The sequence below is a fragment of the Pelophylax lessonae genome (genome assembly GCF_965119305.1).
Source record: "Pelophylax lessonae genome assembly, chromosome: 1".
Lineage (NCBI taxonomy): Eukaryota > Metazoa > Chordata > Amphibia > Anura > Ranidae > Pelophylax > Pelophylax lessonae.
In genome coordinates this window covers 877,957,776-877,975,120 of record NC_138768.1, presented here as the reverse complement: position 1 = coordinate 877,975,120, position 17,345 = coordinate 877,957,776, and the positions used below count along the sequence as shown (strand labels likewise).

The 17,345-nt window shown below is 41.0% G+C and overlaps 1 protein-coding gene across 1 annotated transcript in view; it reads left to right on the top strand.

The window, feature by feature from the left end:
* Nucleotides 1-16,951, top strand: part of LOC309550539 (uncharacterized protein) — a gene marked incomplete at both ends in the record, with an annotated part of 1,004,737 nt that extends 987,786 nt beyond the window's left edge. Inside the window, one exon of the mRNA XM_082250895.1 lies at nucleotides 16,820-16,951. Within this exon, the coding sequence (XP_082107021.1) occupies nucleotides 16,820-16,951 (132 nt within the window). The remainder of the gene's footprint in view (nucleotides 1-16,819) is intronic.
* Between the last annotated feature and the right edge of the window lie 394 nt (nucleotides 16,952-17,345).

Sequence of the window (17,345 nt, the reverse complement as noted above, 5' to 3'; positions counted from 1 at the left end):
CCCTAGAAAGGTGTTTATTGAATAGCGGAACAAAACAACAACAGTAACGCACGGGTGTATCTGACAGTCAAATATGCAAACTATGCCGCAATTTAATGTTTTTTACCCCAAAAGGGTGTATATTGAATAGCGGAATAGGAAAAAGGATAAAAAAACGGTGTATCTCACACGTACAAACACAGACTAGGCCCCGATTAAAATTTTTTGTACCCTAAAGGGAGGATGAGGAAGAGGAGTAGGAGGAGTTGGGAACAGGAGGCAAACTGAAGCGCCCTGCAATCCTTGGCGGTGGAAGGAGATGCGCCAAACAAATTTAAAAGGTGTATCTCACACGTACCGATACAGACTATGCCGTAATTTAATTTTCTTACACTCCAAAAGGGTGTATATTGAATAGCGGAATAGGAAAAATTTTATAATACGGTGTATCTCACACGTACAAACACAGACTAGGCCCCGATTACAATTTTTTGTACCCTAAAGGCAGGATGAGGAAGAGGAGTAGGAGGAGTTGGGAACAGGAGCCAAACTGAAGTGCCCTGCAATCCTCGGCGGTAGAAGGAGATGCGCCAAACAAATTTAAAAAGGTGTATCTCACATGTACCGATACAGACTATCCCGCAATTTAATTTTTTACACTCAAACAGGGTGTATATTGAATAGCGGAATAGGACAAATTTTACAAAACGGTGTATCTCACACGTACAAACACAATCTAGGCCCCGATTACAATTTTTTGTACCCTAAAGGCAGGATGAGGAGTAGGAGGAGTTCGGAACAGGCAGGAGGCAGACTGAAGCACCCTCAAATCCTCGGCAGTATGAGATGCACCCCAAAAATTGGAAAGGTGTATCTCACATGTACCGACACAGACTATCCCGCAATTTAATTGTTTATACCCAAAAGTTTTGATTAAATAGCGGAATAGAAAATATGATCAAAAAAAGTGTATGTATCTCACACGTACAAAACCACACTAGGCCCCAATTACTATTGTTTGTACCCCTAAAAGGCTGAACGAGGAGTAGGAGGAGTATGGAACAGGCAGCACCCTCAAATCTTCAGAAGTATGAGATGAACCCCAAAAACTTGGAAAGGTGGATCTCACACGTACCAACACAGACTATCCCGCAATTTAATTGATCCCCAAAGGTTTTTATTGAATAGCGGAATAGGAAATATGATCAAAAAAAGTGTATGTATCTCACACGTACAGAAGCACACTAGGCCCCAATTACTATTGTTTGTACCCCTAAAAGGCTGGATGAGGAGTAGGAGGAGTTTGGAACAGGCAGCACCCTCAAATCTTCAGAAGTATGAGATGAACCCCAAAAACTTGGAAAGGTGGATCTCACACGTACCAACACAAACTATCCCGCAATTTAATTGATCACCAAAGGTTTTTATTAAATAGCGGAATAGGAAATATGATCAAAAAAAGTGTATGTATCTCACACATCCAAAACCACACTAGGCCCCAATTACTATTGTTTGTACCCCTAAAAGGCTGAATGAGGAGTAGGAGGAGTATGGAACAGGCAGCACCCTCAAATCTTCAGAAGTATGAGATGAACCCCAAAAACTTGGAAAGGTGGATCTCACACGTACAAACACAAACTATCCCACAATTTAATTGATCCCCAAAGGTTTTTATTGAATAGCGGAATAGGAAATATGATCAAAAAAAGTGTATGTATCTCACACGTACAAAACCACACTAGGCCCCAATTACTATTGTTTGTACCCCTAAAAGGCTGAATGAGGAGTAGGAGGAGTATGGAACAGGCAGCACCCTCAAATCTTCAGAAGTATGAGATGAACCCCAAAAACTTGGAAAGGTGGATCTCACACATACCAACACAAACTATCCCGCAATTTAATTGATCCCCAAAGGTTTTTATTGAATAGCGGAATAGGAAATATGATCAAAAAAAGTGTATGTATCTCACACGTACAAAACCACACTAGGCCCCAATTACTATTGTTTGTACCCCTAAAAGGCTGAATGAGGAGTAGGAGGAGTATGGAACAGGCAGCACCCTCAAATCTTCAGAAGTATGAGATGAACCCCAAAAACTTGGAAAGGTGGATCTCACACGTACCAACACAGACTATCCCGCAATTTAATTGATCCCCAAAGGTTTTTATTGAATAGCGGAATAGGAAATATGATCAAAAAAAGTGTATGTATCTCACACGTACAGAAGCACACTAGGCCCCAATTACTATTGTTTGTACCCCTAAAGGCAGGATGAGGAGTAGGAGGAGTATGGAACAGGCAGCACCCTCAAATCTTCAGAAGTATGAGATGAACCCCAAAAACTTGGAAAGGTGGATCTCACACGTACCAACACAGACTATCCCGCAATTTAATTGATCCCCAAAGGTTTTTATTGAATAGCGGAATAGGAAATATGATCAAAAAAGTGTATGTATCTCACACGTACAAAACCACACTAGGCCCCAATTACTATTATTTGTACCCCTAAAAGGCTGAATGAGGAGTAGGAGGAGTATGGAACAGGCAGCACCCTCAAATCTTCAGAAGTATGAGATGAACCCCAAAAACTTGGAAAGGTGGATCTCACACGTACCAACACAGACTATCCCGCAATTTAATTGATCCCCAAAGGTTTTTATTGAATAGCGGAATAGGAAATATGATCAAAATAAGTGTATGTATCTCACACGTACAGAAGCACACTAGGCCCCAATTACTATTGTTTGTACCCCTAAAGGCAGGAGGAGGAGTAGGAGGAGTATGGAACAGGCAGCACCCTCAAATCTTCAGAAGTATGAGATGAACCCCAAAAACTTGGAAAGGTGGATCTCACACGTACCAACACAGACTATCTCGCAATTTAATTGATCCCCAAAGGTTTTTATTGAATAGCGGAATAGGAAATATGATCAAAAAAAGTGTATGTATCTCACACGTACACAACCACACTAGGCCCCAATTACTATTGTTTGTACCCCTAAAAGGCTGAATGAGGAGTAGGAGGAGTATGGAACAGGCATCACCCTCAAATCTTCAGAAGTATGAGATGAACCCCAAAAACTTGGAAAGGTGGATCTCACACGTACCAACACAGACTATCCCGCAATTTAATTGATCCCCAAAGGTTTTTATTGAATAGCGGAATAGGAAATATGATCAAAAAAAGTGTATGTATCTCACACGTACAAAAGCACACTAGGCCCCAATTACTATTGTTTGTACCCCTAAAGGCAGGATGAGGAGTAGGGAGGAGTATGGAACAGGCAGCACCCTCAAATCTTCAGAAGTATGAGATGAACCCCAAAAACCCCAAATATCAATCAGCTCTGCTGCAGGCCACAATTTAATTTTTTTTTAACCCAAGGCTGTATATTGAATAGTGGAATAGAAAAAAAGTGTATGATTTTTGAAACCACTCAATATTAGCATGTGAACTGAACACAGCAGTGTATGATCAGTCACTCAGCACAGCACAGCTGAAGGAAAAATGCTGCACACAGTGCCTGATAGAAAAAAAATTTCTCCCTCCTCCTCAGTGGGCAAAAAAAATTGTGTTCACTGCACCCCAAAAAGATTGTGTTCATTGCACCCCAAAAAGATTGTGTTCACTGTACCCCAAAAAGATTGTGTTCACTGCACCCCAAAAAGATTGTGTTGACTGCAGCCCACACACAGCAAAATGGATGTGGACCACTGACACCTGCCTATCTCCTATCCCACACCACACAGCAATATCGATTGTAGTTTGTAGAACACACTGTCTGACCCTAAAAATCAGCAGACTCTGTCCCTAAAAGGATTGCTAAGATCGTAGATCGGTCACTGCAAACCCCACCCCACACAGCAATATCGATTGTAGTTTGTAGAACACACTGTCTGACTCTAAAAATCAGCAGACTCTCTCCCTAAAATGCCTACAACTCGCCCTGCCTAACACACTCCGACCTGTCCCTCAATTCTATCCGGACACAAATGTTTTTTTTTTCCTGTCTGTCCCTAATCAGCAGCCAGCACGTTGATGTGTGCTCTCTCCCTGAACTAAACAGCAGAATGATGCCGCAGCGGCGCTGCCTCGAACTTATAAAGACTTGGTCACATGCTTCAGACGACCAATCACAGCTACTGATACATTTGTAGGCATGGCTGGGATGGCTTAGGCACACCAGTTAAACACTTGTTGATTGGCTGTTGAAAGCCCGCCATGAAAAGCGCGCCAAAGCATGCAAAACCCGGAAATAAAACGACCGAACACAGATTTTTACCCGAATATACAGTAAAGTTTTCGGGTCCGTGTTCGGGTAACAAAAATCCAATTATTCGGTACGAACACGAATAATACAGTCCGTGTTCGCTCAACCCTAATAATAAAATTCAGCATTTCCAAGTGATGCAGACACAATTTTAAAGCGTGGCATGTTAGGTATCTATTTACTCGACGTAACATCATCTTTGGTATTATACAAAAAAAATGGGCTAACTTTACTGTTTTTTTTTTTTGTTTGTTTTTTTTTATTTGTGAATGTGTTTATTTTTTCCAAAAAAAAAATAGCGTTTGAAAAACCGCTGCGCAAATCCCGTATGACATAAAAAATTGCAACACACACCATTTCATTCTATAGGGTCTCTGCTAAAAAAAAAAAAAAAAAAACCATATACTTTTTGGGGGTTCTAAGTAATTTTCTAGCAAAAAAAAAGTAGATTTTCACATGTAGGAGCAAAGTGTCTGAATAGGCCTGGGAAGGAGGTGGTTAATAGGGAAAAAAAGCTGCTGCCTCCACTTAAGGCCCGTTTCACGCTTGTATGACTCCAAAGTTGCGCCGACTTTAGAGTGCTACTTTGGTGCAACTTTGATGCAACTTTGGATGGATGCAACTTGGATACGACTGTGGTTTTGACCAGTTTTAATGGACAACTGTTGCACACAAGTTGCATTGTGTAACATTCAGGTATGACTTTCATGCAACTTCTGAGGGTTTACACTGAAGTTTATGGACCTGAAATTGCATGAAAGTTGGACTAGGGTAGTGCATGAACTACTTTGAAGTTGCTGCAACTCAGGGGCGTAACTACAGGGATTGCGGGGGTTGCACTTGCAACCGGGCTCCATGCTCCAGGGCCTGTGTGGCTCCCCTGTACACCTGGATAGGAGGGGGGGCGGGGGCATCATGCAGAGAAATCACTGTCCTCCTTTTTCCTCCTGTAGCTGCAGGAGCAAAATAGAGGAGATTGGTTCTCATGCTTACTGACATGTGTGGGGGGAGGGGGTTGTGTGACACAGACACAGATCGCAGGTTCAGCTATGCAGAATCCTGTGATCTGTCCCTGCCTGTCACAGAGGAGATCTGCACGCTATGTTTACACAAGTGGGCGGATTTCTTCAGTCTTTCCCCGACGATTGGGGAAGAGAGACGGTGATCACCACCGCTCCTCCCCTGGCCCGATTCCCGCTGTGTCTAAACAAAGTGGGAGTGAGCCTGCAGCGCCGCGCGCGCCGCCGAGGGAGGGGGGAATCCAGCGACGTAGGTCTACGTCGCCAGACCCAGGGCTGCCGCGTTGCAGCAGTAGCATCAACGTGAGCAGTGTTAAAGTGGTTAAGTTGCACATATATGAATGGGTATCATTGGAAAACATGGGGAACGACGTGTCGTACAGCTCTGATGTCCAAAGTTGCATGACAAATTACACAAGTGTGAAAGGGACTAAACAACTACTTAGGTAGACTTATGATAGGAAATGTCAGTTGGTGTGGCGCTGCTTGTGCTGGGTATGCTCGTTGTGTAGCTAAAACTCTTTGTGGCTCATAATAATAAAATAAAATATGTGCTATATATGAATCATATGCCAAAATCAGGTGCTAAATCACAAAAAAACACAGTACATAAAAAACATAAAACATTTGCTTTGAACCAATAATGGTGAAAAAAACACACGTGCATACAAACAATGCGATAAAGTCCTTCATTTTTATATTGTACAAAAAACTAGAACCATAAAAACTCAAAAGTTCAAAAAATATATATATATAAAAAATATGTGCTGTCATAAATCTTTTTGACATTCGTGCAATGTGCCGGTGTCTCCACTCGTGCTCCCCCTTAGACAATTTATGACCGCACATATCTTTTGTATTCTTTTAACTTTTGAGTTTTTATGGTTCTAGTTTTCAGAGTTGTATAAAGTACCCGAAACCCATACTTGAGTAAAAGTACAAGTGCTCGATCAAAAAGTGACTTGAGTAGAAGTGGAAGTGCTCGATCAAAAAGTGACTTGAGTAGAAGTACTAAAGTATTCAACATTTTTTGTACTTAAGTATTGCAAGTAGTTTTTTTTAATTTTGCTACTCAAGTACTGAAAGTAAAAGTACAAGTACTGTGTTATGTAGTTATTAAAGAAAGAAGTCAAAAGTTTGAACATCATATTGTTTTTTATTATTTCAAATGCAGCTTTTATTTATACATACAGTAGCATTTATTTTTGTATGCGCTGATAATACACATGTTTTGAGCTTCATGAAACCTGCCATCTACTCTTCTGGCAGTGGTAATTTTTATAATAGTAACAAGTAATTATGCAGCACAAAAAAAAACATATCGGAGTAGAAGTATTGAAATCATTGAAAAAATGTAGTGAAGTAAAAGTGGAAGTAGGAGAAAAAAATTTGACTCTAGGAAAGTACAGTAGTGAAGTAGTTCTACTTAGTTACTATACATCTCTGCTAGTTTTATGTGCAATATCAAACAGAAGATATACTTACCTAATTCTCTGATCCTCCCAACATCAGACCGGTCCCTATGGCTCCTGCAGTCCCCCCTCCCCCCCCCCCCCCCCCGTGGTCTAGCAGCCTTGTGCGATGGACTGTTCCTGACGTCATCAAGCCAATAGACCTACTCTGGACGTGATGGCATCAGGAACAGTCCACCCGCTGCATCGTGGGGGGGCACCGTTTACCACTGGAGCAGAAGATCGGGTGAGTATGAGGCTTTCTGATTGCCCACAAAACAAGCAGTTGAAATGTGAGAATCATACATTGTTAGAAGATTACACAAGAGAAGGAAACATTCTGGGACTGTGCTACAAAGTAAGTTAATCCAGAGAAGAATCAAGGGCAAGTGAGATAGGTTCATTTCATTATTTAATAAGATAAAAGATTTGGGACTTTTGGAAAAGACTATAAAGGCTGAATGCCCTTTCCCTTTATATACAGTATCTCACAAAAGTGAGTACACCCCTCACATTTTTTGTAAATATGTTATTATATCTTTTCATGTGACAACACTGAAGAAATGACACTTTGCTACAATATAAAGTAGTGAGTGTACAGCTTGTATAACAGTGTCAATTTGCTGTCCCCTCAAAATAACTCAACACACAGCCATTAATGTCTAAACCGCTGGCAACAAAAGTGAGTACACCCCTAAGTCAAAATGTCCAAATTGAGCCCAATTAGCCATTTTCCCTCCCCGGTGTCATGTGACTCGTTAGTGTTACAAGGTCTCAGGTGTGAATGGGGAGCAGGTGTGTTAAATTTGGTGTTATCGCTCTCACTCTCTCATACTGGTCACTGGAAGTTTAACATGGCACCTCATGGCAAAGAACTCTCTGAGGATCTGAAAAAAATAATTGTTGCTCTACATAAAGATGGCCTAGGCTATAAGAAGATTGCCAAGACCCTGAAACTGAGCTGCAGCACGATGGCCAACACCATACAGCGGTTGAACAGGACAGGTTCCAGTCAGAACAGGCCTTCCCTTGGTGGACCAAAGAAGTTGAGTGCACATGCTCAGCGTCATATCCAGAGGTTGTCTTTGGGAAATAGACGTATGAGTCCTACCAGCATTGCTGCAGAGGTTGAAGGGGTGGGGGGTCAGCCTGTCAGTGCTCAGACCATACGCCGCACACTGCATCAAATTGGTCTGCATGGCTGTCGTCCCAGAAGGAAGCCTCTTCTAAAGATGATGCATAAGAAAGCCAGCAAACAGTTTGCTGAAGACAAGCAGACTAAGGACATGGATTACTGGAACCATGTGCTGTGGTCTGATGGGACCAAGATAAACTTATTTTGTTCAGATGGTGTCAAGCGTGTGTGGCGGTAACCAGGTGAGGAGTACAAAGACAAGTGCGTCTTGCCTACAGTCAAGCATGGTGGTGGGAGTGTCATGGTCTGGGGCTGCATGAGTGCTGCCGACACTGCGGAGCTACCGTTCATTGAATGCCAACATGTACTGTGACATACTGAAGCAGAGCATGATCCCCTCCCTTCAGAGACTGGGCCACAGGGCAGTATTCTAACATGATAACGACCCCAAACAAACCTCCAAGACGACCACTGCCTTGCTAAAGAAGCTGAGGGTAAAGGTGATGGACTGACCAAGCATGTCTCCAGACCTAAACCCTATTTAGCCTCTGTGGGGCATCCTCAAACAGAAGGTGGAGGAGCGCAAGGTCTCTAACATCCACCAGCTCTGTGATGTCACCATGGAGGAGTGGAAGAGGACTTCAGTGGCAACCTGTGAAGCTCTGGTGAACTGAATGCCCATAATAAGAATATTATCATATCTATGTTTACTATAATCCTTATCATACGTAATATGTGTGTTTTATAATCTATATGTTTTCAGGAATAAGATGCAAAATGTATACTAAATATTTTTAAGGGGGAATCATTAATATTTTCACATGGATTGCTGGATAAAATAACACCTCTTTAGCCAATGTTACAGGATCTAGATGATAATACACCACAGATTAAGATCACAAATATTGCCACACACCCCAGGAATTTGTCTATATACCCTCTAAGTAAAGTGAAATATTTAAATTAATCTAGAAATAAAACTATTTTATTCACTATAAGATTGAATCAAATAAAATCTAATTCTATTCGAAGAAGATATAATACAGAGCTTTCTAGTCTAAGAGTGCCATCTGGTGGACAGGTTAGCATACTAGCTGTGCAAACAATTAGCTAATCAGTAATATAAATTCCCAATCAGAAGTGAGTAAATATTCCAAGCTACACCCTTCCCCTATCATTAAAAATATTTTTAATAAAAAATAATTTAAAAAAAGTTTAAAGCACCCCCCATCTCCCCGTGCTTATGCACAAAGGCAAATGCATATATCAGTCCCATACACAGGCCATTTTTTTTGTAGCAGGAACGTGGGGGAACGCAGTTCTGGAACCTCTAGAACTGAATGTATGTAATGGCAAGTGGGGGCTGGGGTGTGCTGGAGGGTCTATTGATGCTGTGTCAGGAGAATTGTCAAATGAGAGCTGGAAATTCTGCCAATACTGCATGGCTGCATCAGGCACAATCCCGTGCGCATTGACGCACGCAGGTGCGCGGTGTTCCAAATCGAAGAATGCACAAGCACAATGGCGCGCTCATAGCATGACAGACGCTAATGCCCAATGGCACTGGCCTATAAAAGACTGCTGCTGTGTTCATCAGATTGATGGATGATCGTTAGACAACCCCCCCCCCCCCGTGTTCCTGTGCCTCTGTGTATTCTCATCTGGATTTCCCATTACCGACCCAACTTGCCTTTAGCCTGTCTCATCTTGATTCCTGGATCTGATCCATGGCACTACTGACTTCGCTTCTGCTTGATTCACTGTGTTGGACCTCGGCTTGGCTCATGGACTCTGTTATTACCTGTCTACCCGTGTCTTCTGTCAAGATACGCCTAAGCACAGCTTAAGGACACCTGCCCTGCAGCACATCCTGCTTGTTCCTGCTACAATCTGGTGATCCACTCTACAGACTTCCACAACTGGCAGCCCGTGCTTATTTGGGCACTGCATTCCCTGTACTACCACAAGGGCAGCTCTCTCAGCACTTCGGCCTACAACCTGGTACGTGACATGCTGGCTGCTGGGAAATCTATTGTTGCTGGAGGGGATCTATTTTTTCAGAGGGGAGGCCCATTTTTGCTAGGGAGGTCTTCTGTTTCTTGTGGGGGATCTATTGTTGCTGGGGATGGGTATTACGTTGCTGGAGTGTCCATTTTTGATAGGATGGATGTACTGTTGAGAGAGGGGTCTATTATTGTTGGCTGCTGGAAGGTCTATTGTTGTTGGAGGGGATCTATTTTTGCAGGGGGGTCTATTGTTGCTTTGGAACTCTATTATTGCTGGTGGGGGATCTCTTGTTGCTGGGGGTGGATCTTATGTTGCTAGGGTGGATCTGATGTTGAGGGGGGTCTAATATTGCTGGCTGCTGGAGGGTCGATTGTTAATGCAGGGGGATCTTTTTGTTTTTGCAGGGGGGTCTATTGTTGCTGGGGAAGTCTATTGTTGCTCGGGACGTCTACTGTTGCTGGTGGAGGATCTCTTGTTGCTTGGGGTGGATCTTATGTTGCTAGGGGGTAAATTTTTGCTGTGGTGGATCTGTTGTTGAGAAGGGTCTAATATTACTGGCTAAAAAGGAAAAGAAAGAGGCGCCTCTAAGTGCAGACTAAAACAACCAAATGTATTCCATAAAATATGCACTCACATTGTGCGTATGCAGAAAACGTATGTAGTAAATCCTCCTGGGGAACTCCAAGATGGATCCGGTTTTAAAAGTCATCCATTCCATGCTGCCAACCGGAGAGCCGGTCTCCTCTTCGCCGCAGCCTGCAGTGAGCAGCGAAGCAGGAGAGGAAGCGTCCGTGTGTTGAAAGCGAGGCTTGGTCGGCAGGGACAGCAGGAACATGTGGATGACGTCACTGGATTGCGACGCGTTTCCGAGCGTGCGCGCTGCCGTAGGGCGGGCAGCCGAGCTCCTTCATCAAAGCTCCAGGCAAGGGATAACAACAAGAGGAATAGCTAGCCTTATAAACAATCGGAGGGGAAGTAAAAAGCGGAAGTGATAGATTCTTTTGAAATATATCAAGTTAAACAATGGAATGTGAAATTAGTACTACCAAAATAAGGCTGTGGTCAGAATTAAGAGAATGACAACAAGGATGAAAAATAAATGTGAAAAATAAAAAATAGTAAATAATAAATAAAAAATAGAAAATAAAAATAAAAATAAAATTAGAAATAAAATAAAATAAAATAAAAATAAATAAAAATTAAAATTAAAAATAAAAATAAAAAATAATAAAAATTTAAAATAAAAATAAAAATTAAATTAAAATTAAAAATAAAGATAAATATAAAAATTAGAGTGGAAATGAATAAGTGATGAGAAAATGAATTGGGGGTGATGAGGAATGGATGGACAGTAGATATGATGAAGATAATGAGTATATGACATTTAAAAACAATCATATCAGATATATAAAAATTGATAATATCAAAATATATAAAAATTGATAAAAATTGACATGTATAAGAACACATTAGTGTGTCCATATACTTGGACCATATTGTAGGTAGGAATCTTATCCATATTCCATATATGTGACAGCAAAATATGCACACAGCACCACATAAATTATTAAGCACTAGGACATCCTTTGTGGAAGAGAAAGGAGGGAAAAAAAGGGAGAAAAAAGAAAAAAGAAAAAGGAAAAAAGAAAAAGGGGAGGGAGGGGGGGGAATTAAAAAAAAAAAGATAAATAAGGGAAACTCACATGATAGTGGCAATTTCAATACCCTCGTTGAGGCCACCAGGCGAAAGGGCGTCCAGGGAATAAATCCAATATGTTTCCCTGGCGCATAATCTTTTAAACCGTTCAGCTCCAGTGAGGGTCCTGGGCATTTGCTCAATGACCCACACAGTGAGGCTGACAGTGGACCCCTGGTGGGCCTCAGCAAAATGTCAGGGGACACTACGTTTGTCTTTTCCAGATTCAATGGAACGTCTATGTTCACCGAATCCTTGTCGAATCGCTCTAATGGTGCGACCAACATAGATAGGTCCACATGTGCAGGATAAACCATATACAACAAAATCAGATCAGCAATTGAAAAATTCACTTAACTGAAAAACTTTCCCCTTAGTATGAAAAGAAGTTTGACCATGCTGAACAAAAGAACACATTTTGCACAGCACTTTTCTACATTGAAACATTCCTTTCAGGGGAATGAGGATAGGTATGTTGGTAATCACAGTATTAGATTTTAATTTACTAGGGGCCATTTTGTTTTTTAGACTGGGGGCTTTTCGGTATGTCACCTTAGGTTTATTAGAAATCACTGTTTTTAGGTGAGGATCTTCTCGTAAGATGCCCCAGTGTTTGGCCAGAATTTGTTCCATCTTTTTGTGTTGGAAATGGTAAGTTGTCGTAAATCTAATAGTGGGATCCAATGGAGACGAACTCCTTTTTGGGGGATTTTTTCCTTTGTATAATTCGAAAGCTTGGTTAACCAAGGGTTCCGGGTAGGCTTTGTCTAGAAATTTTCTTTTCATAGTGGACCCTTGGTCAATATAATCAGACTCTAAAGTACAATTTTTACTGAGCCTACAAAATTGGCCTTTAGGGATGTTGGTGATCCATTTAGAGAAATGACAACTGTCGAAATGGAGAAAGGAGTTGCCCACTGTGGGTTTTGTGTAATTTTTTGCACAGATCCTTTCTCCTAGATTATATAACTCCAAGTCCAGAAAAGCCAAAGAGTTGGTACCTAAGACTGAAGTGAAAGAAAGGTCATAGGGGTTACTATTGCAATAGGTGACAAAATCGTCAATGAGACTGGTGGGTCCATCCCATATGACGATAATGTCATCTATATATCTGCCAAAAAATACTAAATGGGCGGAAAACGGGTTACCATGCCAAATAAAATTATTTTCCCAATAGCCCATTGCCAGGTTCGCGTATGATGGCGCAAAATTTGCGCCCACCGCAGTGCCCCGCAATTGCAAATAAAACTGTTTATCAAATTCAAAATAATTGTGGGTCAAACAAAATTCAGTCGCCTCCAAAATGAAGGCCGCCTGTCTGGCATTAATTAATGGCTCTCCTGCAAGAAAAAATTCTAGAGCCCTCAGCCCAAACGCATGAGGGATAGAGATGTATAAGGAATTTACATCTAGAGAAAGCCAAACATATGAAGTTTCCCACGTGTAAGGGGTCAGAAGTTCAAGTAAATGTTGGCTATCTCTGATGTAATATTGTAGTTGGTGTACTATGGACTGTAAAAATTGGTCTATATATTGGCTGAACCCTGATGTAATGCTCTCCATGGCAGCCACTATAGGCCTGCCAGGGGGGTTGGTAAGCCTTTTGTGCACTTTAGGCAGATGGTAGAAATAGGGGGTGGAATAGAAATCTCTACGGAGAAATTGGGCCTCTGTTTTGTTGATAATGCCATCCTCAAGAGTAGATTTTATAAGCCTGTCGGCTTTAGTAGAGAACTCGGCGATGGGATCTTTGGTTAATTTCTTATAAACAGAGAGATCAGATAATAATCTATTGGCTTCGGCCACATATTCAGAACGATCCTGTAGCACAATGCCTCCACCTTTATCTGCTGACTTAATAACTAGGTCAGTATTCTGTGTTAGTGCTAAGAGAGCTGAGGATTTGGATTTGGTGAGGTTTTTGATATAAGGTCTAACAGATGAGTGGTGTTGGCAGAGTTTCTCAAAATCCGCAAAAAACTACCCTATAAAAACTTTCCAAATATGGACTTTTAGCATGAACCAGAAAAAAGGTGGATTTAGGCTTAAGCGAAGAGTGAATGATAGGAGGAGAGGTAGCCAGATGTTGGGTAAGCATATTGAATGCTTCATCTCCAGGAGGAAAAAACTCTAATAGGTCATTCAGATTACCTTCAAACTCAAAAACCGGGGAATGGGCCATCGGAGGGGAAACTTCAGTAGCAACTTTGTCATGGTGGCTCTTTTCTTTCATTTTGAAGAACCGTTTCAAAGTGAGATTCCTAATATATCTGTTCAAATCCTTGAACAGTATAAAGGGATTTGGTTTGTTGGTGGGAGCAAAATTTAGACCCCGACTCAGCAGAGACATATCCTCATCTGTCAGCATGTGGGAAGAAAGATTATAGATTTTTATGGTTTGCGGAACTTGTGTAGTTTTTTTGGGTTTGTTTCATCCTCCACAGCATCCTCTTTTGTGTACTTTCTTTTTAGGTGGAACTGGGAGCGAGGAGGACTCATCCCTAAAAAATGAGGATTATCATAGGAATGGAGATCAGAAGGTTTATCTATGGTGGATGAATGACCTGCGGTTAAAGAAACGCAGGGCATCGCAGTAGTGGATAATTGGACAGGAGCATTACTGTTATTAGAGGGAAGTGTAGACACAATCTTTGATGACTGGCTGGTGGTCTCGGGTATAGATGGTAGGCTTAATGTATCACGGGAAGAAACAATTTTCGAAACAGGCTTTGGGACAGGCAGTGAGGCGGATTGAATTTGGGAGGGGTCATTATTACGGGAGGATGGAAGTATGGGATGGCGGGGATGCCTATTATAGAATAGATTCAAATCAGTAAGGATTTTAGTGCCATGGTGATGTTTATTATTATTATTTCTATTTATATTGTGATTATAATGAGTATTGTTACCAATATTATCATGGTTAATATTTCTGTGGTTCTGAGTCCTAGAGAGATACCAGATATTGGAGTGTGATCTAATGAGGGGCGCTTATTTTTTATTTTTATTTTTATTTTTATTATTTTTTATTTTTATTTTTATTTTAAATTTTTATTTTTATTTATTTTTATTTTTATTTTTATTTTTATTTTATTTTATTTTATTTTATTTTTATTTTTATTTTTATTTTTATTTTCTATTTTTTATTTATTATTTACTATTTTTTATTTTTCACATTTATTTTTCATCCTTGTTGTCATTCTCTTAATATCTGACCACAGCCTTATTTTGGTAGTACTAATTTCACATTCCATTGTTTAACTTGATATATTTCAAAAGAATCTATCACTTCCGCTTTTTACTTCCCCTCCGATTGTTTATAAGGCTAGCTATTCCTCTTGTTGTTATCCCTTGCCTGGAGCTTTGATGAAGGAGCTCGGCTGCCCGCCCTACGGCAGCGCGCACGCTCGGAAATGCGTCGCAATCCAGTGACGTCATCCACATGTTCCTGCTGTCCCTGCCGACCAAGCCTCGCTTTCAACACACGGACGCTTCAGGCTGCGGCGAAGAGGAGACCGGCTCTCCAGTTGGCAGCACGGAATGGATGACTTTTAAAACCGGATCCATCTTGGAGTTCCCCAGGAGGATTTACTACATACGTTTTCTGCATACGCACAATGTGAGTGCATATTTTATGGAATAAATTTGCACTTAGAGGCGCCTCTTTCTTTTCCTTTTTTGCATACAGTTTGGAGAACCTTTGACTCACTGGTTCTGGAACTAGAACCTTCAGGGCCTCGGTGCAAGAAACCATGAAGGGTCCCCCCGGGCCCTTCCCTTCAAGCCTGGGGCTCTTCCCACTGATCCTGGGGCCCTTTACTCTCGTTCTGGGGCCCTTTATTACGGTCTGCAATGGGCCCCCTTCCTGCCATCTTGGGGCCTCCCCACAGTGGTGGAATTCCAGGGTCCGTCGCAAGTGTGACCTTTGCGATCCTGGAAGTTCACCCACTGGTATCAGTAGTTTTTATTTTCTGGTATTTTAATTATATTACTTTTTATCATTCTGTTTTATTTTTTTACAATGTCACTGACTATGAATCTACAGCTATAGGAGGAAAAAGGAGGACAGTGATTTTTCTACATGGTTCCCCCCGCCGCCCGTCCTATCCAGGTGTACAGGGGAGCCACACAGGCCCCCTGAAGCATGGGGCCCGGTTGCAATTGCAACCTCTGTCGTTACGCCCCTGATAATAAAAGAGACAGCAGCCCACTGTGTGATGGAGGAATAAAGGGGCTGTCATAAGTCATAATTGATGTATGTCAAAATAGATGAAAACAAAATTGAAAGCGATCTTAAATTAAATATCAAACGCCCAATATATAGAGGGAATTATAGGAAAGTTGGCATAGATAGAATGTATACACATAAAAAGCAGAGCAGCATATAGAGGAGGTAAGTACCTGCATGTAGGACTGTAAAAATTATGTTTTTTTTGGAGGAATTGTTCTATTGATGTTCTACATATCCCGATGATCATTCATTGCAACTGTGATATATTTTATTGTATATACTGTGCACAATCTGTATTGTTTATTGCCCAATTACCTATGGATTTAATTGAGTCACCAAATCTCTATTTTTATATGATTAAAATATTCTACAATTTTTTAATACAATTGGATGTTTGGTCGCCTACAAAGTCCCACCTATATAGAGTTTTTTTTATTTTTTTTTTTTGTCCTTATGTTTTTTAAAATGTATACAAAAGAAATGCAAAAACAACTCTGGCAACAAAAGGGTTAAAATAGTTGCAATTGTCTGAATTTGACAGAATGTTGGGCACTAGACAAGCCTGTAGCAGTTTGGTGGTTTTTAATCAACTTTCATCAAAACTGTTTCCTACCTTAAGGCCCCTTTCACACATGCTGTCCGTTTGTCCGTTTTTCATCCATCCGTTGACAGATGAAAAACGGACAACAATGCATCTCTATGTAAAAATGGATGACAACGGATCATCATCAGTTAACATCTGTTTTCATCCGCTTCCGTCAATGTCCGTTTTTTTGAATGGATGAATGCCCTATTTTTCATCCGTCAAAAAATGGATCGGACGAAAAACGGATGACAACGGATAAAAAACAGATGAAAAACGGATGAAAAACGGATGGAAAACTGATACATTTTTACGTAACTGAACTGATGAACTGAACGGACCGTATGTGTGAAAGGGGCCTTAAAAAAAAAAAATAGTCAAATTTCTGTAGTGAATGTCGTAGATACAGCATGGAGTACATTATCCTCTATGTAAATATTTTCCAGATCCGGGAGGATTCGGAGGAGTATCTACCGCAGATCAACCGGGAGATCCAGCGGCAGAAATCGAGGGACATGGCGGAATATTACACAATCCCGGCATATAAGGAGGAAGAAAAATCGGAAAAATCGGAATAAATAAAGATTTAATCTACTTTTGTAGTGGCATTAAGGGGGGGGGGGGGAATTAGTGGAGAACTCAGAATCTGGTGCAGCTGTGCTCTGAGCCAATCAGCTTCTAACTTCAGCTTCTTCAATTAAGATTTGACAGTAAAACCTGGAAGCTGATTGGTTTCTATGAAGAGATGCACCAGGTTTTGCACTCTCCAGTTTTAGTAAATCCCATAAGCTGAACTCCAGGCAAACAGTTAAATACACAATTCAGATACATATATGAGAGCTGCTTTACTCCACACTCTATTCTCTTTAGTGGTTTAATTATTTTTATTCATTTAGGGAGTAACAACAACAATACATCACAATCAAAAACCCAGACAACATTCGTAGAATAATCAAAAAAATAAATAAATAA